General features: G+C 31.3%; 2 protein-coding genes across 2 annotated transcripts; both read right to left on the bottom strand.

Annotated features, from left to right (window-relative positions):
- Nucleotides 1-7,884: 7,884 nt before the first annotated feature.
- Nucleotides 7,885-12,781, bottom strand: LOC17899480 (ubiquitin carboxyl-terminal hydrolase MINDY-3). The gene is made up of 7 exons (XM_006306991.2): nt 12,084-12,781; nt 10,523-10,601; nt 10,272-10,411; nt 10,056-10,167; nt 9,775-9,951; nt 9,070-9,141; nt 7,885-8,952 (listed from the first exon to the last, which is right to left on the bottom strand). Exons 1-7 carry the CDS (start codon nt 12,485-12,487, stop codon nt 8,140-8,142), a joined length of 1,797 nt encoding a protein of 598 aa, XP_006307053.1. The 5' UTR covers nt 12,488-12,781; the 3' UTR covers nt 7,885-8,139.
- A 2,224-nt stretch (nt 12,782-15,005) lies between these two features.
- On the bottom strand, nt 15,006-17,783 carry LOC17897846 (fructose-1,6-bisphosphatase, cytosolic). Its single transcript, XM_006305231.2, has 12 exons — nt 17,201-17,783; nt 16,937-16,984; nt 16,779-16,853; nt 16,620-16,681; nt 16,475-16,541; nt 16,262-16,375; nt 16,079-16,165; nt 15,927-15,997; nt 15,781-15,846; nt 15,595-15,681; nt 15,384-15,459; nt 15,006-15,243 (listed from the first exon to the last, which is right to left on the bottom strand). Exons 1-12 carry the CDS (start codon nt 17,357-17,359, stop codon nt 15,142-15,144), a joined length of 1,014 nt encoding a protein of 337 aa, XP_006305293.1. The 5' UTR covers nt 17,360-17,783; the 3' UTR covers nt 15,006-15,141.
- Between the last annotated feature and the right edge of the window lie 8,697 nt (nt 17,784-26,480).

The raw sequence follows: 26,480 nt of genomic DNA, 5'->3' as shown, positions 1-26,480 counted from the left end.
AAATAAAGTTAAATATCAAACGTAATAATTATCTTTCCTTTAATATTGAAAACCAATTTTTTTTTATCAACTGAAAAATGAACGATGGAGATTAAATCTCTAAACCCGATTAACATATCCGTTTAGTTAGTTAGATCCGCGTGTTAACCCAGTTAGAAATGATAATTATTTCATTTTGAAACTATAGTGTAAATTCATTGTGTACTTCAGCTTTAATAGTATAGATAAGATTTAATCATGATAATTAGTATTTTATATAATCAATTACAAATAAAACAATAATTATTATGTATTAAAAGTGAATGCTAACTATTTTTCATATAGTAAAATATTATAAATAAAATCTAACAAAAACTAATGTGTCTATATATACATATATTTGAAAATTTTACCTAATTATTAATTTATAATATTGATGGGACCATATATTTACAAAGGATTTTCAAAAAATTTATTATTTTATCGAAATGTGTCTAAAATTACACTGGTCCCAAGTTGGGACCGGGAAAATTTATTAATTTATAGAGATTATTAATTTATCGAGTATTAATTTATAGAGGTTTTACTGTAGATCCAAAAATGATGTTTGGTCTGAAAAAAAACATATACTCTCCTTCGGTTTCTTTTTTTATTCGACTTTTTAGCCAAAAAAAATTATTTTATTTTAAGTACTATTTTCAAATTTTTATGCCAAAAATAAAGAGATGTTTATAATAATTTTTTGACCAATCATATATTACACTATTTTTTTATTAGTTGGTTTTATTTTAATTATTTGTTTTATTTTAAGTGCTATTTTCAATTTTTTATGCAAAAAATAAAGAGATGTTAATAATATTTTTGACCAATTATATATTACACTATATTTTTTTGAGAATTTTTGAAAAATACCCCTTTAGGTGTACCCCTTTTTAAAAATACCCCATTTATCTATCCATTTTCAAAAATACCCCTTTTTAAATATAAAAAATTATAAAGTTTTATATAGTTTATAAGGTACTTTTATATAATAACTACTACTGGGAGATTCGATACAAATATTTTAAAATGATTTAAATAGTTTTAAATCGTTTTTATAAGTTTTATAAGGTTTTTAAAAGGTTTTTAAAAGGATTTATACGGTTTTTATAAGGTTTTTATAAGCTTTTTATAATTTATTTTTACGCTATTTATGAAAGGTATATAAAGTTTTATACACATATAAAGGTAATTTTCGTATATATTTATAAGCTTACACACATATTTGGATAAATTTCAACATTTTTAGTGGGTTTTTTGATAAAGTTTGAAAATGGGGTATTTTTAGAAAGAGGTATATGAAAAGGGATATTTTTGAAATCCCCCCTATTTTTTTATTAGTTGATTTTATTTTAATTAATGATATTTTCTGGGAATTTGAGATATTATGTGTTTTATTAATTTGTGTGTAATAACCTTAAACATCAAATACAAAGAAATGGAGAAAGTGTTCATTAATCTCCAAAAAAAAAATTTCTTTTAAATACAACAAAAACTACTTCATAATATTGGGATTAGTATTGAAAAAAATGCAACTTTTAGTTCACTAGTAATTAATTTTTCCCTTTTCCCAATTTTTCTTTCAAATATGCTATTTTTTAATTCAAAGAATAACTATTCGAGAATTTTTTTTAATAAAATATAACAAGGGATATTGCACTAAATAACCAGCAAAAAAAAACTATAATTCACTCTCTAACCACTCTAACCATCAAACTATCTTTTTTTTTTTGTCATCGTTACAAATTATACGTCTCTCTTTGAGAGGGACCGGACTCGAACCTGGATCTGGTGAGAAGGCAACAGAGGTGAGAACCACTAACCATCAAACTATCATATTCTCTATATTATATGTATTAATGACAATTTTTGCCCTTTTTCTTCTTTTTCTTTTTAATTATGTTTTTCACTACTTTTACACATTTGTTTTACATTTGATTATTGAAATTATTTTACTGCTTTTACACATTTGTTTTGGGTTAAAAAAATGCTATTACTCAAAGAAACATTTTATCAATTTGCTTATATTGTATTTCTTACACTATAATCTTTTTCATGTGTTTAATTCGAAAGTTTTTTATAATTATTATCGCTTAGGATATAACGTAAAATACTTGGTGTGCATTTATTTGGTATTTTGGATTGCCTATGTAACGCCCGTGTTCAAAAATGGGTGGTGTCGATCGACACCAAGGGAGGGTGTCGCTCGACACCAACATTTGTCGGTTTGACCGGGTCGATTTTAATTGAATAATTGATTGGAGTTGGGTTGGTTAACCCTAGGTCGTGTTTAAAAGAGGTAAAGGTCGTGTTTTGTTTCTTTCCAGCCGCTTTTTAACACTTCCAGAGAGAGTGAAAAGTTCTAGAGTTTTCTGATGGTTTTTGTGACTCTTTTGGTGGTGTTTGGTGGCTGATCTTGGTGGTTTAAGGCTTAGTATAGGCTAGATCCGTGCTGTGTGGTGTTAGAGGAGACAGATCCTTCCTTGTTCTTCCCTGTTTCGTTGCTGTTTTTTTTTGTTTAAGAGATGAGTGCAGGACCTAGGTTTATCTTAGCTGTTTGATTCATGTTTTGGTGATATATATGGTTGTTGATTGATTTTTCTTGGTTCTATGCGTGTTTCCTGTGTTATGGTATCTCTGGACGAGCCTTGTAAAGTGGTTACATGGTCTAGGAAGGCTTGGAAAAGGCGGATCCGTTGATGAGAAGCGACTGGAGTGATGTTAGAGCATCAGTGTTGCTCGACACCAGTGATGGGTGTCGATCGACACCAATTCTCTTACTCGCGAGGATGGTTGCGAGTGTCGAGCGACACCAGCGGATGGTGTCGATCGACACTACTCATCTGATCGGATTGTGTGGTTATTTATATGGTATTTTATGATTGATATGTGTTGCTGGAATGTGAATTTATACAGTTTGTGTGTATAGCCTGTTGTGGGGATGAATGCCTCATTAAGTATTTTTGAAATACTTATGCATCTCTTTATGTGATGCAGGTAGCTAAAGTGTGATCTGTGGAATCATGGCGAGGAGAGGAGGATGATCTAGGCGCTCATTGGTGTTTTAGATTATTGTTGGATTTGTATGGGTGTTAGAACGGAATTTAGAAGCATGTTAGGGTGTTTATGTTTCTGGAATAATGTTTTGCTGAACTTGCTGGTTTAAAGGAATTATTTTAATGGATTTCTGATTAAGTCTTCTGCTGGTTATGTTTTGTGCGGTTTAATTGATTTAAATTGATAGGACTGGTTTAGCTGGTTTACAATTAGTTGAGTTAATCCGGTCTGCATGTTTAAAAAAAAACGGGATAGGTTCTTTCAGCCTTTATTGTATCCTTTAGGGTATACATTTTTTAGTCGTTGTGCGTTTAAGCCGTTTGTTTGGGGTCTTTATGTTGTATCCCTTAGGGTATAGCGTCTATAATTTAATATCATTTTAACTCGGCAATGGTTAGTTTTAATTTCTACTTCGTCTCTCGTTTTGTTTTGTACATGCATGTATCTTTTGTCTAAGGTTATGTCTTCTCATGGCCACTGGCGGACCACCTCTATCACCACAACCAAGTCATTACAAAAGAAACAACTACTTCCGCCGTAGCTACCATCACCACAATCTTCACCACCACCACCATATATACTACCACGACCACAACAACATCTACCACTACAATTAAATTATAAAAGATCGTGTTATAGACTTAAATAGTATGTAGTATACTATTCTATTTTATGTGTTTATATATAGAACATTGTTTTCTTCGTTACTAATATTATTCATTATTGGAACCACTACCACATCGTATACCCACCACCACTATATTATATACCCAGCACAATCTTCATCACCCCCACAACCATAATCTCATCTACAATTACATCCACTACTTAAAAATTGTGTTAAATACTTATATAGTAAGTAGAATACTATTCCATTTTATGTGTTTCTATATAGAACATTGTCTTCTTTGTTATCAATACAAAAAAACAAAAAACTGGTTTGGATTTCTTTCGTTTTTTTTTTAAGGACAGTTTAGTTATTATACTAGAGTCATGTGTTAGTGTCTTTATTTTAACTTTATAGTGCTATATTCTTAAATTTATTATCTAAATTGATTATTCACCTAATTCACCCATATAACAACCCTACAAGAAAATAGAACCAAACAAACTCAAATATCATGTATAAAATTGTATATTTTTATTTTAAGAAATGGCAATTCTGAATTTATTTTACAAAATGACAAAACTTATAAATTCCATTAAAAAAATCATTTTCTCATAATTGATCCCAAAATATTACATATTTTTTAACATGGTATAATGGCGAAATAGTGTTTTTAGTATATGATTTTTCAAATAATTCACGAATTAAAAAAATTGACGGAAATACAGAGTTTGTATTTTTGTCAAAATGTTTCAAAATTTATTGTACAGGTAAAGGAAAGTCTACAAAAATATAGAATTTGTATGCCTAAGAAATCTGAGTTTATCCTATTTTATTGAAGATTAGAATTGTATTTTCTCAAATAAATAAATCAAAAATTCATTGTACATATAAAGATAAAGGAAAATCTACAAAAATAAAAAATTTGTATTCCCCCCCCTCTAAGAGAGTGTGTGATTTGGCTATTTTTTTATCCACAAAAAACATATTAGAAATGTTAAATTTAAAAGTTTGGTGAAAAAAATAATCTAATTAATAATTATTGTTTGGTTAGTTAGTTTGTTTCTTTCGAGGATGGTGTTTATTTTCTTAAGCTTTTGTTTTATTTGAATTAGAATTTTTTACGTTAATCGTTTTAATATTTCTTCATGATTTATTCTTTTGTTTTATTTAAATTAGAATTTTTTACGTTAATCGTTTTAATATTTTTTTCATAATATTTTCTTAGCTTTTGGTTTGGTTAGTTTGTTTGTTTTATTTGGAGTTTGATCAACTTCTATACTATCGGACTCACTTTCACTCCCATCATATCCCATACCATGATAATGGCCTGAGCTTCCATTGCTTTCCCCAACCTTTCAACAACTTCCATGAGTTCGTCCACATTGGTCGACACCCATAGAAGTAGTGAAAATAATCCCAAGTACCACAAAGAAAATACACCATGCGGTTGCAGGTACTGAGTACTGATAGTGGCGGACCTAGAAATATTTTTTACCGGAGTCAAAACAATAGAAACAAGTAATAAGCACAACACCTCAAACTTAAACAACACAAGAAGGTCCTTGAAGCAATGTGTGAACACTATTATTTATTATTTAACAAGAAAAACACTAAACTCAACATATATTTTTTTACCAATTCATTTATGGTTTTATAATCACTAGTATTAGTGACAGATCTAATAGCATTTCTGACAGAAGTCATTATATATTTCATTAATAATAACTAAATTATGTCTCAAAATTTGCAACCTCTAATATAATTATCATTACATATTTGTAAAAGTTATGCTTTGCTATGTTTTGCTTTATGTTTGCTTTTAAAAAAATTAATTTTGTTTTTAATATTGTCTTATATATATATAGTTATTCCAAACTTTTCACTTTTCCAATATACACTAAGTATTAAAACTTTAGCTTTCAATTTTATAGATTTGCTAATAAAATAGTTAGAAAATTGTTGAAAGTATCTTTATTAAGGAAATACTAATCTTTATACACAATGGAATGAAAAATTAAGTATTTGACATTAGTTTTTTTAAATTAATTCTTTCTCATAGCTACTGTAAATTGCACAAAAATACCCCTATGTATGATAACAAATCTTTTAGCGATAGAACGAAATAAATATCAATAAATTATATATGTTTGTAACCAACATTTATACGTCAACTTTTTCTAACTTCGACAATATGATACTATGATTCAACACGATAATAAATAATCTTACACAATAATAAATGATTACATGATGTTTTCAAGGGGGAGAAATATAATGATATGAGTAGGCATTACAATTAGGGCTAAAGCCCGCGGGCTAGCCTTGTCTGGCCCTGAAAATCATCGGGTTTGGGCTTAAATATATATGTCCAGAAAAAAACTGGGCCTTTTGGACTAAGCCCATTTGGGCTAAAGGGTTTTGTGGGCTTTACCCAATCGGGGTCGGGCCGGCTTGAAAAGCCTTAAACAAATATAATTTAATTTTTTTAATATTTTAATTTAATTAGAAGAATTGATTAATGAATTAATTTTTATATTTACTTACTAACCTTACTTCATACTTTTAAAATCTTTATTTATGACATTTTCTATTATTTATATATGTCAAAACTGAACAAAGCTAAAACTAAGTATATATAAGTATCTTGATTTTGAAATCATCGAAGTATATTAAATTTTGACTCTATCATCTACCTTAAAGTATTTTAGTTTCATATTTTATTAGGCTAAAATGTAAATAATTTATTTGGTTTTCATTTTTTTTCTCTTAAATTAAGTTAGTTTCAATGAATATTGATAAGTTATTTAAAATTTGATGTATTATTTTTATAGTATACATTTAAATATTATTTTAAAAAACTATTATGAATTTAGAAGTTGATTTTTTATCCGTAAATAAAGCCCTAAGAACCTGAAAAGCTTTGTAGCCCTGTTAGAGTCGGGTCGGGCTTTGAAATAAGGCTCGGGTATTTTTTGGGTCGGGCTGGGCCGGGACCAGACTCAAATATATGAGGGTTTTACGGGTTTCGGGCCGGGCCGAGCGAGCCCTATTGACATGCCTAGATATGAGTGGATGTAATATTTTTCCCTTATCATAGTTTTTATCATATATTATTTTTCTTATTACGAGGTTTTGAACGAGACATCATAGAACACACAAATAAAAGAAACTTAAGAAAAGTTATCATAACAATAGTATATGAAATTCATACACTAACGGTATTGAGAGAAACAAAGAGAATAATTAAAAAGAATCATGTGAAAGATTTATGAGCTGCACAAGAATGGCGATGCACTTTATCTAGAGATTCAAGTGAAACTTTGGCGGACTTCTATTCAAAACACTTCAAAACTACTACTTTCAAGAAACAAGTTCATCATTTGGGTATTGCACTCTTTTCCCTTTAACCACGGTTTTGTCCCAGTTGGACTTTCTTAGTAAGGTGTTTTAATAAGGCAACATCTTATGCGCATTATGAATATTTGTACTATAATGGACATGCAAGGGAGAGTGTTATGGACTGTAACACCCATTTTTCGGTTCTGACTGGTTCAATTTTTTTGGGTTTGGTTTGGGGTTAACGTAGGGGTCAAGTTTATAAAGGCAAAACTCGACTTCAGTTGTTTATTCAACCGCTTTTGTTATTACAGAGAGTGAAAGTTCCTGAGGGTTACTGTAAGGTTTTCTGGAAGAGTTTGGTGGCTGTTTTTGGTGTTTCTAGGCTAGAGGAAGTCAGATCCGTGTTGTTTGGTGTTAGGAGAGTCAGATCCTTGCTTGTTTTTCTCCTGTTACGTTGTTGTTCATCCATTTCAAAGAGGTGAGTGCATGACCAAGGCTTATCTAAGCACAATGATCATTGTTTTGGATGTTTTGATGATTTTTTGATTGATTTCCTTGCTTGTTTGGTTGTTTCTGTGTTCTATGGTCCCTGTGAAACCCCTTGGAGATTCGTTGTTGGCCTTGAAGTGATTAAAAGCGGAGATCCAGTGAATAAAATGCAACTGGAGCGACTATAGAGTGTCAGTGTCGAGCGACACCAACCAACGAATTGTACCGCAAGGATAGTTGCAACTTGTGGTACATAAGTGAAATGCTCGATCTGACACACATTAGAGAGCATGGTCAGTGAACCTTCTTTGGAGTAATGTATTTACACTTACGGCTCTCAAGGATATGCTGATATATGCAACCACAAAAACTGCTGTCAGTGAAAGCAATTATATCCAACAATTGAAGTATTCATTTGTCTCAATAATGTTCAATCTCAACAGATAACAAAAATTCTACATCAATACACAACATTTCAAAAGAGAAAAAAAAAAACGGACAAACGCAAAGGAAGTTCAAAAGCGTCTAAACCGCTAAATCGAATCAGCAGTGTTCCGTTTTTCTCTTTTCTTGAAATCCCAAGAGGCCAGAAACTAGGCTCAAGCTATCTCATAATACAACATTCTTCAAACTATACTTGGAGGATCTCCAGCCCAGCTACAAGTGGCGCGTGACCAACGAGTTCTGATACAATCCACCAATGGTGCATGCTGTATCGGTTTAGGCTGATTCACTTCCGAGTCTTTATCAGAGCTGCTCGGCATTGCACATGACATGTACTCTTCTGGTGTCCATTTTGGAGGGACAGAGACGTTAAGTTTTGTCAGCCGTGGCCTTTGCATAGGAGCCGCCCCACCTTCCACAGCCATTGCTTGCCCACCACCGTTTATATCGGACTTGGCAATTCCGTTGAAGTGATAAACGTCAAACACTTTCTTTCCCATCATTCCTGTTGAATCCTTTATGCCTCCCAAATTTCGGTCCAACTCCAAGATCACTTGCCATAACTCGCTCCACACAATGAAACCTGTTGCGCAGATGTCATTGAGCTTCTCTGTTGGGAGTCTGATGTTTGTTTCCTGAACAACTTGGTGAAAGGCCTCCACGCTGATGAAGCCTCCTCCGCCGCTTTGATCCCTTGCGTCGAAGGCTCTTCTTATCTGAGACTCTCTCAGCTCAAGTTCATTTTCTTCTTGGACGGATGGGTCGAGTGCAAACAGGACGGTGTAATGTGACTCGCTGCCAACAACCCATATTGGCCATTTGGGACATTTCAGATTCTGACCAACTTTGCAGAAATTGAGAGACTCGAGCAACGTGAGGAAGCCCACCTCCACATTCTTAGATATGCCTTTTAGGAACATGCCACCTCCAAGATCCATCCTTCCATCAAACACATTAGGAACCGCTTCTCCACACAAGAGCAAGTTTACAATTTCCTAAGAAAACAAGGGGCACAGAGAAAAACTTAGTAGACCTCAAGGAAAAAAATGATAGAAAAGTAAAGAAACAAGTTAAGGATCAGTCTGGATATTGAAATGTGTTTATTCTTTTACCTGGGAGGCATGTCCAAATGGTGCAGTTACCAGGGGGAGGTTTGGATCATCCCTGTCAGCTTGAACGGAATCCTGTTGATCACAAAATTATTCATTTAGGCTACAACACTAGGAATCAATAGTCATACATAACTGTCACTATTATAAACAAGGAGGATCCTTCAGGTCAACCTAGAGAACTGAAATGAATAATCTATACACATAGTCTACCACATGATCAAGTCTGCAACTTGATATCCTGATTCTATTAAGATCAATCAAAAACCTTGCTTGATTTCTTACTGATTCGTAGAACAGAAACAATCATAGAATCATTTAGAAACCTAAACCAAATAAATAGTCAACCAAGATAAATTCTAGATAATATTGTCCCTCCCAAGGCTCCAAACAAGTCACTAATTACTTAACAACCTAAACATACAAGCATCTTTCTACTTATACTCCAACGTAAGATTCATTCGTCTCTTTGTTAGATATACAGTAGAATTAGCTTGTCCTTTCAACTGAGATTTTTCTCTATATTTTCTGGCTGAAACCTTAATAGTCCCAAGTGGACCAGATTACTAACTCAAAGGATCCCACACAACCACATGACCAAATCAAAGGATTCAAATTCGTTTAATACCTAAATTTATCATTCAGGTCTGCCTAATTCTACACATGTTAATCAAACAAAAGAGAAATAAGGATCAAGGTTGCCAATACCAGTCCACGGGAGAGTAAAGCAGAAATTAGGAACAGCAAAGCACCCATGCGACTTTGGAAAGCGGTTATTGTTTCTTCTAGCTTACTTAGGGCACTGGATTGAGTTGTGAATATCTCGAACCTTAGGATCTTCTGCAAATCTGCAGCAGACTCAATGGGGAGCCCACCAGTCATTGCCTGCAACGATAAATTAGAAGGAATCTGTTAAGTACACAACATATATAATGCAGCAAAACGAAATGCTTGCACCAAATATGAATAACTACTCAAGTTCGACTAACCTCATCTCTCTGATTAGTAATGGAATCCTCAAAATTAGTGAAACTCGCAATTACAGCGCGGTTATTGTTTCCACACATGAATAGAATCTCACACATGCTTTTGACAAGGGCCCTGCAAAATCAGGAAAATACAATGACAGATGATGAGTACCAAGCATGATAAATGAAATTCCGGATGTGAAACATAGTCTGAACTAATCTTCTGAGGAAAACCACCTTGTTTTTGCATCTTCGGTTACAGAAGTGAATGAGTCTGATGCAACATAATGATGTTTAGATAATGTCCAGACACCCTTACTTGGTGAAGCTTTACCTATGTCATCCGGAAAGTAAAGAAGGTATTTAAGAACAAATGCCTACACAGAAAATGTAACAGTCAGCATCAACTGAGAGAATGTCCACATGCACTAGACAACCATAAATCACATTTTAACCAGAAACAGATCAGGAAAATTTAAAAGACATACTTGTAGTGCTGCTAAGACACCGCAGGGGCCACCTTCATGCTGCACTAAGCCTATAGTAGTTTCAGGATCTGGGCTAAACCTATAAATATGTAGGAAAACACACATTAGTTAAATTGTGGGCACATAAAGTTAAATATGACATAACAATTACACTACAGAAAAATTTGAAAAGAGACATTCATATATTTCATTTACACATTCTGGATAAATTACTGAGCATCTAGAAAACATATGGAACTTTCCAGTTCTTATTTAGTGAGGAACCTTATTTCATTAAAGAAACAAGTTACACTATGACAAGAACAAACTATGGTCTACTGTTATATTAATATGCCTATGAGAAAACAACATTCTGGAATAACCAAACATTTTGGAAGCCTATACATGTCTAGTTTCTGAAATTAAAGATGAGGAGAAGAGAATCACAAGGAACTCATGCATTTAGTTTCTTCACAGTCATAGCCATTAAAATTCAGTTGCCTTTCACTGCAGTATCTCCAGCAAATCTGATAGATATAAAGCAATTATTTGCTGGAGATCAACTGACATATGGATTATGGTAATAATTGGATTGCTTCTGAGGGACAAGAGGGTTCATCTCTTATTGGGAATACTTTGCATACTAAGTCGGCGAAGCTTTGCCGACTGTAAGAAGCTTTCCGTATGGGAAATTTTCCTTTGATTTCTCCACATTTGATATCAAACTATTTATATATTTCCTCCTTGACTATCTACCCTACAATTGGGCTAACTAATTGATCCCCAACATGCAATGAGGAGACAGAGAGGAGCAAAAAGTAGAGAAGGCTCAATTGAGAAAAGGCCTCATGTGAAGATCCAAAAGAAATGTAAGCTGGCTAAATATCAGGACCGTATAAGACACTGTCGAAAGGGAGTGATATTGATAAAGAATTTGGTATTGATAAGAATCCCACATCGGGTATCGGATATTAAAACTAATGCCTTAAAAGGCTATAGGATACTTTCACTCTTAACCACTATTTGTGTTGAAAAGAATTCCACATCAGATAGCAGATAATAAAACTAATGCCCTAAAAGGCCATACGATAACGCTATTTTGTGTTCCAAAAAAATCCCATATCGGATAACGGAAGATAAAACAAATTCCTAGCCTTATAGGATTCCATCACTCTTAACCTAGCTATTGGATTGACAAGACTCCCACATCGGATATCGAATAATAAAACTAATGCATTAAAAGGCCATAGTATCCTCTTACTCTTAATCTAGCTTCCTTGTATCGACTACTACCCATTCGGTTTCTAACGGCTTGGTAACGGATCCAACTACTATACGCGCGAACCAGTCATTATATCTATATCACCACAACTAACTATAGCATATCCATTTGACAAAAATGGCAGAACCAACACCATAGCTTCTCTCCTAGATAACAAGATTCACTTCTCAAACTCTAGAAACAATACACAATCAATTTCTAAAATCCTTACTACTATATGAATACACTAATTCATTGATAAAAAGCACACAAATTTCAATCCATCCATGAACAAAGCAAATGCAAATACAAAAACCATACCTTATGCCCTGGTTAGTCCATTGTGCAAGAACACTCTTCGAAACCTCATTCCCAAACACCATAGAGAACAACTGATCAGACTCTTCAACCAATAACTCCTTCCCCAAACCAGATCCCAACTCTTCACCACTCTTCACAACCTCATTAGCAATTGGCAAAGCCCGAGCCTTGTTCTGAACCTTAGGAGGGCTACTAGGAAACAAAACCATACGTTTCTCAGCAGCAGCAGCCATAAGCTCTCGCTGCAACCGTCGAGACTTAGCCTCAGGTGACTCACCACCAGATTGAGATCCGGATCCGGATTCTTCTTCAATGGGTTTGCTCCGTTTCGGCTCAGGTGGGTTGTATTGCATACTCATCTTAAGGGCCAATTTCAAATCTTCGTCTTCTTCATGATCCGCCATTGAAAACCAAACCACACCCACAAAGATTAAGATTGCCCCGGATCCAAAGATCGTAGCTTTGAACACTTTACGTTACGATTTTGCTATTGTCTCCACAAGGATCATGTAGAAATAAATAAAAAAGAGATCTTTTTGCTTTGGTAATGAATCAATTAGCTCCAAAGAAGGGATTTTTTTAATTTCCTAATCCTCTCATAAGAGATAAAGTTTTCAACTTTGGTTTGGGCATTGGACGATAGTATTGGATTTTGGGGTTTGAACAATTTAGGTCAAAATTAAAACTCGACAAAAGTTTTTGGATCCGTCTCCTCACAACTCTACTTGTTGAAGAGTTTGTTTATTCATCGTTGTGTTGGTTATTTATGTGTAGTTCACTTTTATTTTTTAATGTAAAATTTATGCGGTCGTCGAAAAAAAAATATGTAAAATACACAATATTTTATAATCGTATCGTATGAAATGGAAAAGTTTTAGACGTATAATAATACACAAAAATATAAATTGGAAAGAGTGTGAAATTGAATTAAAGAGAACTATATAGTATCTTATTAGAATTTTAACAAAAATGTAATTAGCAAAAAAAAATGAAATGAAAAATTCACAATTTCTGTTTGGAAATCCAACATTGTTAAGTTTTATCTTACTTCACTAAAGACAAATAAAAGTTAATTTTTTGTTACGAGTATCAAAATTTGATCGATAAACTAAAACATATCACGGTTATGTAATAATGTATTACAATAATAAATAAAATTTGTACCAAATTAAAGTAATGTTAAATGACTTATGTTGTTTTTTAACTTCATTATTCATTCATCATTATTGGTTAATATCCATGCTAAATACATTATTATTTTTTAAACATATCAAATTCTAATTGAGAGTACACGTAAATTAGTATATATTTTTTTTTGTTAGTTTTCCTTTTTATATATAGCCGTAAATTTCTATGTCTTAAAAGAAAAAATATATATAATTTATTACATAAAAAGAATTACAATATTATGTGTCTAATCGTTATACTTACGTGAGTCATGTTCCTATTAATAACTAACTTTGAAACCAAACGCTATATAATAAGATATCAAATATGACTTCGACTAAATAATGATTTTTTTTCCATGGCATATTTTGATTTTTGCCTTTTGTTGATATTTTAAGCAATCGATAAGTATTTTTTATCTACTTTGCAATGCTTTTCCTATAAATTTAATAAGAATTTCAAATTATATTACTGTTTTGTTTTTTTTTGTTTTTTTGAATGTTATATTACTGTTTTCAAAAGGGTATCGTTAAAGCATTTGTAATGTTTAGAATATTTACAAGTTTTGGGCAAAAGATCATAAAAATAGGAAAACATGCTTCAAGATAGTTTCAAAACATCAAAATTTTGGCATCCATTGAAAGTTTTTTTATTTGCACCAATTTTAACCTTCTTTGAGTTGTTGTTTAGAAAGTTAGAAGAGTCATCTTGTGTTCCAAAAAAAGAAAAGAAGAGTCATCTTGTACAGTTGACCGAGAGCAGCCATCAACTGTTTTTGGTAGTAGTTACTAAAGTTATTATTATTAATCTACATATGTTTTTATTCAACTTTCTTAAAACGAACATATATTGCTAATTTGATGAAGGAAAATATGTTAAATGTCTCATATCGGCAAAAAAATTAAATAACGAATCAAAATCATATTATAAATAAGATAAAATAGAATCCAAAACCCAGCAAGCACAAAATTTAACTTAACAAGCATCCATATATAAAAATTTGTATTGGTTTAATTCAACTATATCGGATAGAATCATAAATAAAGTAAAAAAAAAATTATATTATTTAATCTTATAAATAGTTTAAATTATTTTAAACTTAGAAAATATTTAAAATACCACGAGACGCGTTATATGGTGGGAAATGTTATACGACAAAATATAAATTTAAAATATCCTTAAATTGGTACTACAATACATGTAAAATCATCATTTTATTAGTGTCTACAGCAACATCTATTAAAACAATATATATTTTTAATTTAAGTATATTTAAAATGTTTACTTATGCATATTGTTACTTATAATTAATAGAAAATTCAATTAAACAAAAATATCAATTTTTTAACTCAATGGGAACTCATGCTATCGATCTACGTTTACGGTAGATCCAACTAGTTACTAACCCGTGTTACATTACGGACGCATATTGATTTTTCTTAATTTAACATTTAGTTTGCGAAAATGAGTTATGATTGTATGAATATGTATTTTTTTTTTTATAATGTATAAGTCTATGAATTATAGTTAGTTTTTTCTTGTTAATCATTTTTAAATGCTTTAACTTGGGAACTCGGAGAAGTATCAGGTGATTTATTTCCCCGTATTCGGGTTTGTCCGTCCTGCATCAAGGATACGGGGGACGAGGCTGTGGCTGCAACATCGGTCATTTGGGACAATCTTGGAATAAGGTTATGAAGTGATCAAAAGACAAGCTTGTAATGATCTAACAATGGTATGTTGCGATATATTAAAGATATAAAAGAAAGAGAACTTTTATGTGCATTATGGCAGATAAATGAGTCATGTTGTTTTGTCTCATCAGAAGAAGATTTATAGAAGTAAGAGAGACAGAGACAGACATTGAGAATGGGAAGTTTAAGTTCTTCTTTTAAGCCTCAGCATACAGAGCCTTAATCTCCTCTACATCGTCGTAGCTACCAAGAAATATCGGAGAACGCTCATGGATCTTCTCCGGGACAAGGTCTAGCGCCTGCATCAGGACATCGACATGTAAAACTACTTGATCCACAAACCATATAAACAACAAGACCTCTACACTTCTGTTATATGCTATATAAGAAAATCAGATTTAAAGTTGCATTTAAAGGGAGTAAAGAGAAGAAATTATACCCTTTTCTGGCCTGTAAAGGCCTGACCTCCGGCTTGCTCCATCAAAAACGACATGGGGAAGACTTCATACAAGACACTGTTCATATATGTAGGTAAAAAAACTAGCTTAGTTATATCGCGGTTTTAAAGGTTTATGGAGATTTATCAAACTCAAAACCAGAAAGACCTTTCAATGGTTATATTTGAACTGTCAGTTTTATACTAAGCTTACCGCAATTTCCCATTGGGGCTTTTCTTGTCAGCCGGGTACAAGAAGATTCCTCCATAGAGTAGCGTGCGATGAACATCAGCTACCATACTGTTACGACAATGATATTAACGAAACGGGACGAAAGCATAAGCTGTTTTCTACGAATGAGCTTTAAAACTTAAAACAGGGGAGGTTGTTCCCTTATACCTTCCAACATATCTCAAAGACTTTGCGGGTGAACCATCTTTAGGGAACTTGCATTTCTCTACATACCTACACCGACAGCGAAAAACCATAAAATATATGAATTCAACTGATGACTTGAATCAGATTTAACTTATTTCGCTACATACTTCGTAGTTGGACCATCCCAGTTCTGCGCATTGCCTTCATTCACTGAATAAATGTTTCCCTTCTTTGGAATCTGAGAACAAGAAGAACTTAATGAATCTTTTATAAACTTCATAGAAAGAAAGAACGATCATTGTTCACTGGTTCCCATTACCTTAATGTCCGGGTGAGTTAGTATGAACTCTCCGAGAGATGGGTCCAGGGTAAATCCGTGGACACCCGTTCCAGTGCTCAACACAAGCTGAGACATCCAATAACATTCAGTTTAAAAAATCCAGAAATAACTAATCACACTGATTGATACTAATGTTGCCTTTGAGAATTTTATTCTCAGTACCATGCAAGAGCTTCCATACATACAATAACCCGCTGCCACCATTTCATTCCCAGGTTTCAGAACATCTTCAGTGGTTGGCTCATTAGTGTGGTCCAAGGTGTAAATTCCAAAAATCTACACACAATGAAACCCAAACACAAAAAGACAAACTTTTTTCACATGATTCACTGTCCAAGCCCTCTTACAATGTAACAAAAAGAGAAAGAAACATACTGTTCCAATGGAAACACCACAGTCGATATTCGAGGATCCATCAAGCGGATCGAAAACAACACAGTACCTATTTAACAACAAAAATACTCAATTATGCTAATGACAATCACCAATACAAACAATTACAAAGTCAATTTAAACTTACTTTCCACGCTTGGATGGCTCCACAAACGTAGCTTCCTCATCTTCCTCAGAGACAAGAACAGACTATCACAGAGTAACAATAGCCAAAAACTGTTGTAAGATTACAAATGAAACATGTTGGAACCAACTCAAAATCCTTAGAAAAGCTATATTTACTTACAGTTCTTCCACTGCTAACCAAAGCTTTCACAAAGACATCATTGGAGAGCACATCAAGCTTCTTTTGCTCTTCACCCTAATAACACAGAAAATAGAATCTCAGATACACAAAACAACAACAACAAAGAGAGCTTTAGTACAAAAAAACAAAAGACTTACCTGAATGTTTGTTTCCCCTGCAAGTCCAATTAACTTAGCCAAACCAGCCTGCAACACAACCATAAAAATCAAAACTTTAACTCTCAATGGGCCATCCTACAACACACTAAAGACAGATTGAGACAACTCCACAATCTAAAGAAGATCCCATATCATCATCATCATCATCATCATCACCAACCATAAAAACTAAACCTTTACCTAAACCGAAAGTGACATTTCTAATTCAACCCCTGACCCAATTCTTAAAAACCAAAACTTTACCTTATTAACAGCACTGCAAACGAATTTGCATCCCAAAACGATATGACTAAGCAAAATCGTGAAATCCCCACGAGACTCAGGATACTTGGATTGTTCATTCAACACAAATCTCGTAATGGTCATCAAATCAGTACGGTGAGCATCAGCTGCGTGATCCATCTTTTTGAATCTTTCTCTTATCTCTCTCTCTGCCCACCAAATGAGTTTGATTCAGAGATATTTAAGATTGAAAGGTGTGATCTTTATACTTGGGTTTTGTGTGTCGCACGTTTCGAGGAAGATGATGATGAGGATTGAGGATAAAGATACGACCGGTGAGCAGAGCATCGAACGTTCCTCATGACAGCCAAAGAAGAGATCGGGATGACACGTGGCTGTGACGGGTTTGGTCAGCATTTTTGGTTTTGGGATAATGTTGCCTCTCTCGTCCTCGTATCTTTTGATGCAAATCGTCTCTTCTCCTTTAACCGTGTCAAAAAGATTCACCATTTTTTTTTTCATTTCTTCCTTTTAATCATTATCAGGTGTGGAAGGAATACGCATACCAAATCGGTAAAAATGTCATTTAAAATCACAAACTTTTAAATTTTGGTCATTTAAATCACGAACTTTATATGTGGCCATTCAAAATATGAACTTTTTGTTAACTTAAATTTTAAAATATCATATTTCGTTGACTAGGCCGAAATAAACACCATATCCTCAAATCCGTTAACAAAACAGCTAGCTATCGTTATTAGTGAAAAACGAAGTTGTTTAATGCTAAAACGATATCTCAAAATTGTGATTTTAACGTCATAATCCAAAAATCAAATCTCTAATTCCTCACTTTGTTTTAGCCTTAAACAACGTTGTCTCTTACTAATAGAGATGGATTAGTGATGGCTAAATATTTGTTAGTTGTTTTGTTGACAGATTTTTGGAAATGATGTTCAATTTGACTTATGTGTTGATTGGTTCTCCCGCTCTCAGCCGCCTAGCGGTTGCTAGCGGGCGATTGCATTTGCTAGCGTTTGGTACCAATCATACAAAATGCTCTACACTGCTTGGGATCGCACGAAATCGCTGGATTTCAAAAGCTCATTCCCGCAAGCGTTTGTGGTTGCGAGCGATTGCGATTGATTTAAAAAAGGAAAGAAACTGAAAAAGGAAAATCTGTAAAATAAAATATATATTATCAAATCTTATATATATTCACATTAATTCTCAAATTATAATTATTCTCTACATTTAATTTTCCAATATTATCAAATCTTATAAAATTTTGTTTATTTAACATTTGAATAATGATTTAGTATATATATTTAGTAATAATTTAGTCGGACCATTTGTCGCAAGAGTCTCAAGTCTCAACCAAAACCGTTTAAAATTATTAATATTTGTAAAAATAAACCAGTCTGTTATAAAAAATAGTAATTATAATCTTTATTAACTGTTATGTATCAAATATGGTTTACTAACGTAATTAACCATTTGAATAAACCTTTTAAATAAATTTTATTTAACTAAAACAATGTTTTAAATGGCATAATGTGTCAACTAGTAAATATAATCCACTCCATAAATCATTATGTTAATAAAACATTATTTAATTTAATTATTTGTAGATTTATCTTCTATCTATTAATTTATATATTTGTAGTTATATTTGAATAAAAAATCATTTATTTAACTAATTTACTATAAATATTTGAATCATATAATTACTACATATATTTCATATTGTAAAATAAATATTATTTGATATGGTAAGAAATGATAAAATTTTCCCTATAATATTAATTATATTTATAACCATCAAATAACTATAATCATATTTAATCGTAATGTTTGAACCATCTTCTTATATATTAAAAAGAGAAGTACACAATTGACATATCTAATTTTGGCCAAAGTATTTTTGAGGATATATTTGATCGTTATGTATTGAACCATCTTCTTATACCAATTGTAGATTCAAGAAGTATTTTTGAAATTCCCTCTTAAATATATTTTGGTAGTATAGTATTTTTTATTTTTACAATCTACAAAATGTATACAATCAACAAATATTTTATTCTACAATTTTTTCATTATAAGAGTTCGCATTTTGTGACACTCTAATATTATGCAACTTACGACATTATACGATTATAAAAATTAACAAATCAATACAATAAAAAGTAAAAACACAACGAGTTTTCGAAGAAGTTTAAATGAATTGATTTGGCTACCTATGTCACCAAAATGCACTTATCTTTTCAGTCAAAGGTCATGAGAGAACTCCACAATTAAGCGTGTTTATGTTAGAGTAGTCTTAGGATGAGTGACCTTCCGGGAATAGTTGTTGGAACTGTGTGAGCGAGCCGAAAACACATGCAAAGATCATGTGGTGATTTGTAGGGTCAGTAAACAACTATTTAAACCTCTCGGACGTAGCAAATCGACGATCGGATATTGATAGGCTCACGGGCCTAGTGAGAGTACGTTAGAAAGGTGGGTCCATGGACTGGTGGTGATCATGGGGATTACTGGAGAGGTGACGGTCGGGGCATTACAACTACTTTTGTCCACCTCATCTTAACTAGCCAATCAAAATACAAAAATATGTCATGTCATTTTCTATTTAAAATGATCAAAATTAAAATTAGTAAAATAAAACATGTTCTAAATTCCAGACTAACAACCTAACAATACAATAACATAAAAACTCCACACAACCAACGAGCCTCTAGATCATCTCGCTCTCCACGCCTCGATTCCACAGTAAACTTTTCTTTTACTTGCATCACAGAAATACTCAGTGAGTCACTCATCCCAACTATTGGGCTATACACACAAACATCATTTAAACATATTCACACAATATCCAATCACAAACATCAAATAATCAATGAAACAACAGCAGAAAACCCCAAATTAACGAGCAGTGTCGATCGACACCCACCACTGGTGTCAATCGACACTCGCGACCATCCTCGTGAGAAAGAAAATTGGTGTCAATCGACACCCAACCTTGGTGTCGATCAACACCAAATCCCTAACATCGCTCCAGTCGCTTCTCATCGATAGATCTCCTCCCCTTTGCACTCCATGGCCGAAAAGATACTCCATAAGGCTCGTCCAGAGACATCACATCACATAAAACAAGCATACAAGCAAAGAAATCAATCAACAATCATACAAATCACCAAAACATGCAGTCAATCAACAATCATACAAATCACCAAAACATGCATTAAAACAGCTTAGATAAGTCTTAGTCCTACACTCACCTCTTTGCAATGGATGAACTGTGAAGAAAATAGAACAAACAAGGAAGGAACATGCTCTCCTAACACCACACACCATAGATCCAACCTCCTCTAGCCTTGAAGCACCAAGATCAAGCCTCAAACTCTCCAAACATCTCTCTCAAAGGCACCAAAGATCAATCACACCCTCTCTGCTCTTTCTCTACTCTTTAGCAGCGGCTCCAATGAAGAAAAAACAGAAGAAACAGCGCCTCAATCATATCGAAGAAAGGTAGCACTAGAAGGGCACTTAACCCTTAAGTCGACTTAGGTTTTCTCCAAACCGATCCCCAATCGAACCGACGATTAAAAAGTTAAACCGCTAAACCAAAAATTATTGGTGTCGATCGACACCACCCGGTTTTCCAGACACGGGTGCTACAGAGACGGATTTGAATACTACTCAATATACAAATACACCGATTAATATATATTAAAATATCATTAATCTTAGATAAATACTCTCAAATAACACCAAAATATGTTTTATGGACAATTATAGCACACATTCCATAAATTTTCAAAACTAGCACTAACTAACATAATTATAATATTTTAAATAGTTTTCTAGAACTTTTTTTTAGGTTTGGGTTGAATATTTTACATTTAGGGTATAGTTTTTAGGGGGTAGGGTTTATTGTTTAGATGTAAGGATTTAGTTTTGAAAGCTTAATTTAAAATTTGGTGCTAATTTTGGAAAATATGAGAGTGTGTGCTAAGTTTGGAAGAAAAACTTAGATTAGTGCTATTTTTGAGAATTTCCCTTAATCTTATATTTCATACATTTTTAAGAACACGGGTATAAGATATGTCGAATACAGTTAGATTTAATTAAGTTTGAAATTATGCAATATTAACAATTTTTAAACAAATTTAAGCATAATAAAAAATAACTTAAAAAGAATATTAAAAAATTGCCTCACGATGTACTGTAGGTTAAAATCTAGTTATACATTATTTTTTTCAAACATGTAAGGTACATAATTTTTATTTTTTTACTAAGTTACAAAGAAAAAAGATTACTAAATAAAAATATCTAAACTTTAAAGTAAATATCCTTTATACTATAAAACATAAGTCACCTATCCAATTAAATTATGCCGCGTAAACTTAACTTCATAATTAATAAAAATCATATATATAAAAGTAAGGTTTCACTCTCTTCTTATTGGTGGAAAAATATTTAAGGCTTTAATTTTTTTTTTAAAATAAATAAATAAATGTTTATGACAATCATTCAAAACAAAATTTAATTACACTATAAGTTATAATCAAATGGCAAAGAAAATGAAAGGACTTAATCATATATCATTCAACAAAATAAATAAATAAATAAATCTTTATGACAATCATTCAATACAAAATTTAATTACACTATAAGTTATAATCAAAAGGCAAAGCAAATGAAAGGACTTAATCATATATCATTCAACAAAATAAATAAATAAATAAATCTTTATGACAATTATTCAATACAAAATTTAATTACACTATAAGTTATAATCAAATGGCAAAGAAAATGAAAGTACTTAATCATATATCATACAACAAATTTTATAAGGCTTATTGGTGGAAAATTATTTAAAATCATATATATAAAAGTAAGGTTTCACTCTCTTTATTGTTCCATTTTGTATTTATTTTTTTAAAATATAATATTTCTTTTTAATTAAACCAAAAAAACATATTTAATCATATACATTAATTCATACTTTAAATTCACACTTTACTACTAAAATGAAACTGAAAATTATATAACCTTTCAATTAACTATTTGTTTCCTCCATTCAATTTCAATTAACACACTATAAAATATAATTATAACTCCTCTAATTTAATTATTTTAGAATTATAACTTACATCATATTTTATCCTATAAATACTCATTTTTACATCCTCCTCCACCATATCTGATATTTTCAATATTTTCTTTGTTTAATTTTTAATGTTCTTGCATGGGTTGAAAGCTCAATTAAGATATCATTGTAAGAGCTTGATTATATATTTGGTTAAAACTTTTGTTTTCAATTATATTTCTTCTTTATTTTATTTACTTCTTTATTTGTTCATTGTTTTTTATACTATTAAATATATAATACATATGTCTAATAATATTTTATGGCTACAAGGAAATTACTTTATCGATGGGATTCAAAAATATTGATTTCTGACCATCGCACCATAAGAAAATCAAGCTAAATAAACCATCTTCATTGTTTTACTTTATATGTTTCTTTCTTTCTCACAAATTCATGTATATTTATTTTATTTTCAAAGTATGTAATTATTTTAACAAAATAATTTTTGGTTATATTCAAACCAATTTGTAAGACATTGAAATAAATAAAATTTTATACACAAATAAAGGTAATTTGTGTGTATATTCATAAGTTTACACACATATATGGATAAATTTTAACATTTTTAGTGGTTGTTTTGATAAAGTTTGAAAATGGGGTAAATTTAAAAAGTGGTATTTTTAAAAGGGTATTTTTAAATTCTCCCAATATAATTCCTATTTTTATCATTAACAATATTATTTTTTTATCAAAAAATACTTAAGAGCACTAAAGAAAAGGGGGAATTTCAAAAATACCCCTTTTCATATACTTTTTTTAAAAAATACCCCCTTTTCAAACTTTATCAAAAAACCCACTAAAAATATTAAAATTTATCCAAATATGTGTGTAAGCTTATAAATATATACACAAATTACCTTTATATGTGTATAAGACTTTATATACCTTTCATAAATAAGGTAAAAATAAATTATAAAAACCTTATAAAAACCTTATAAAAACCGTATAAACCTTTTTAAAAACCTTTTAAAAACCTTATAAAACTTATAAAAACAATTTAAAACTATTTAAAACGTTTTAAAATATTTGTATTGAATCTCCCAGTAGTAGTTATTATATAGAAGTACCTTATAAACTATATAAAACTTTATAATTTTTATATTTAAAAAGGGGTATTTTTGAAAATGAATAGATAAAAGGGGTATTTTTAAAAAGGGGTACACCAAAAGGGGTATTTCTCAAAAATTCTCTAAAGAAAATTACTATCAAAATTGAACAATTAATCAACGAATAAAATTCAAAAGAGATGGATGTATGATTCTATTGTACAATTTAAATAAATAAAATGTAAAAATGTTATAAACATTAAAATTTATATAATAAATTTATATAAGTAATAAATAAATTAAAATAATTAAATAAATATACAACAACCCGCGCATATGCGCGGGACATTACCTAGTGTTAATTAAAAAAAAGCAAGCTAGAAAACTTTTCTGTTTCTTCCAATTTTTATTTTTCATTTTCCCACCATCCCACTCTCTCCACGGTTTTCTTCTTCCATTAACCAATCTCATTTCCTATTCAAACTAAATTTTCTCATATTGTCACCAAAATTTGAGAGAAGGCATACACCACCATCTTTCTTCTCTCATTCAGTGTAATTTTTTATTATATTGTATCTTAATTTAGGCTTTTAGTCTCTATGAGGTATCTGTGATTCTTTCTGCATATTAAAACATTTGCTTTTATTCTCCTGTCAAACTAATACTGCTTGATTTTCTAAAGGTTGTCCGGAACAATTTCAACACAAACAAGAGTTCTTCAGCAATTTCAACATAGTTTGATAAGAATCTTTGTTGTTCTAAGATGTGGGTCTTACGGATATTGAGTTAGCTAAGTTTCAGAAATATTGTACATAAATGTCAAAGTCATGATTGGAAAACACATTTGTTCATTGTAAATTGCTGATATGAGAAGTTTTGATTTTTCGTTATCAAAGTGAAGGGACCAGGAAGGCATGAACGAACATCATTTTCACTATTTTGTAATTAAAAAAAATTTAAATATTTCTTTATATAAGTTTCAGGGATTCACATATCTAAAATGAGAATTTTGAGTGAATATAAGGCCTTGAATGGTAATAGATTCTACAATAGATTTTGGATTTTGTTTTTCAAAAACTAGTTTTTAAGTTTTCTTAACAATTTTTAATAGAAACCAAAATCCACATATTTGAGAATTTAAGAAAATACTAACGGCACTTCTCATTTTCTTTTTTCTATTATGTATAAAAAAAAAAATAATAATAATAATATTTATTACAAAAACTAAAAGCGTGAATTAGGTGAATAATCAATTGAGATAATAAAATTAAGAATATAGCATTATAAAATAAAAAATTAAGAAATTAACACATGACTCTTGTAAAATGACCAAACTATCCTTTAAAATAACAAAGAAAAATCCAGCTTTTTATTTTGTTTTTTGTTTTTAATTTTTTTTTTGGAATAAAACACTTTACCCCTTAATATTTGTTAGTAATATATCTTTCAAAAAGGTTAATATAAACTCTCTAATTTATGTAAAATAAAGTTTACATTTTTTTCTACATTCAACATATCTTGAATTTTTCAAATCGGATATGAAAATGTTTAAATGATGAATAGTATTGATAATGAAGATGACAACTTTCTATATAGAAACATATAAAATATAATAGTATTCTACATAGTATATAAGTATTTAACACAATTAAGTAGTGGATGTAATTGTGGACCTGGTTCTAGCTATGGTTGTGGTGGTTATACAGTATAGAGGTGGTGGGTATACGGCGTGGTAGTTGTTCCAATACTGAATAGTATTGGTAAAAAAGAAAACATGTTGTATATAGAAACACATAAAATTGAATAGTATACTACATACTATTTGAGTCTGTAACACAATCTTTAATAATTTAATAGTAGTGCTGGATGTAGTTGTGGCCATGGTGAAAAGACAAAACGATAGACGGAATAGAAATTAAAGAAGCTAACCATGCCGAGTTAAACCGATGTTGAATTATAGACGCTATACCTTAAGAGATACAACATAGAAAACCCAAATAACTGACTTAAAACGCACAACGAATAAGAAATATATACCCTAAGGCCTAAAGGATACAATAAAGGCAACCCAAATGACCAAATTAAATGCACGCCAAATATTTTAGGCAATTAAACACATGACAAAAAAGATTATAATGTAAGAAAATAAAATATAAGCAAATATTTGTTTGTTTTAATATGTAAATACATATGTATTGGAAAAAGGTGGGTTGTAGAAAATCGGATAAGGAACAACTGTGTATCATGACACTACAAACAAAATGGTTGATTGCATCACTTAAATAGTATCACAAATATAAATGATATTATTTTAAATTATGTACATGAGACCAATTATGGTAATAATACGTACATAAAATATACACTATATTGTTTTTATTGGGTTAGAGTGGTCAGCTGGTGAAATATAGATTTTTTGTTGGTCATCCATGCCAAAATCCCAAACTAAAAATCAAAAACCAAAAGCTAAAAACCAAAAACTATAATCTAAAAACTATTTAAAAACCAACAACCATTCATGGCCTAAATCTATGTAGCATGTTAAATTGAAAAAGTGAAAAATATTAACTCTTTCTTTTAGTTTAATATTTAAGATTTTTGACCCGTACGTAGAAATACAGATAATCTTTTATATTTGAGATGGCGTCAAGCCGTCAACTGATGACTACATTCTCATGAAATATGATACATAATTTTCTATCGCATGACTATTAGTATATCGTTCAAGACAGATTACGATATGATTGACACAATACTCTCTCTCTGGCGTGGTAAGTTGGGCCCAATTATTTAATTTTATTGGGCCTCATTGAAAAACTAAAGCCCATGCGGTGTAGATTCATTTACATAAACGAATGTTAACTACTTCAAAACCCTTTAAATATTTACTTCGTGAACAGTTTTTTTTACTTTGGTCTTTTTGGTGCTTTCGATTATTTCTCTCCATCGCCATCGTTTTTGATTTAGGAAAGAAAAGTTTGTGATGAGAAAACTATTGAACCAGACGCAGAAGCTCAGATTTCAAAGAGCTATGGAGAAGCTAAAATCTCTGTCGGCGGCGACAAACAATTCTGTCATCGTTGCCGACTCTATCCCCTGCAAC

This window comes from Capsella rubella, unplaced genomic scaffold, assembly GCF_000375325.1.
Source record: "Capsella rubella cultivar Monte Gargano unplaced genomic scaffold, Caprub1_0 scaffold_1, whole genome shotgun sequence".
NCBI lineage: Eukaryota > Viridiplantae > Streptophyta > Magnoliopsida > Brassicales > Brassicaceae > Capsella > Capsella rubella.
This window is presented reverse-complemented; position numbering and strand designations above follow the sequence as displayed.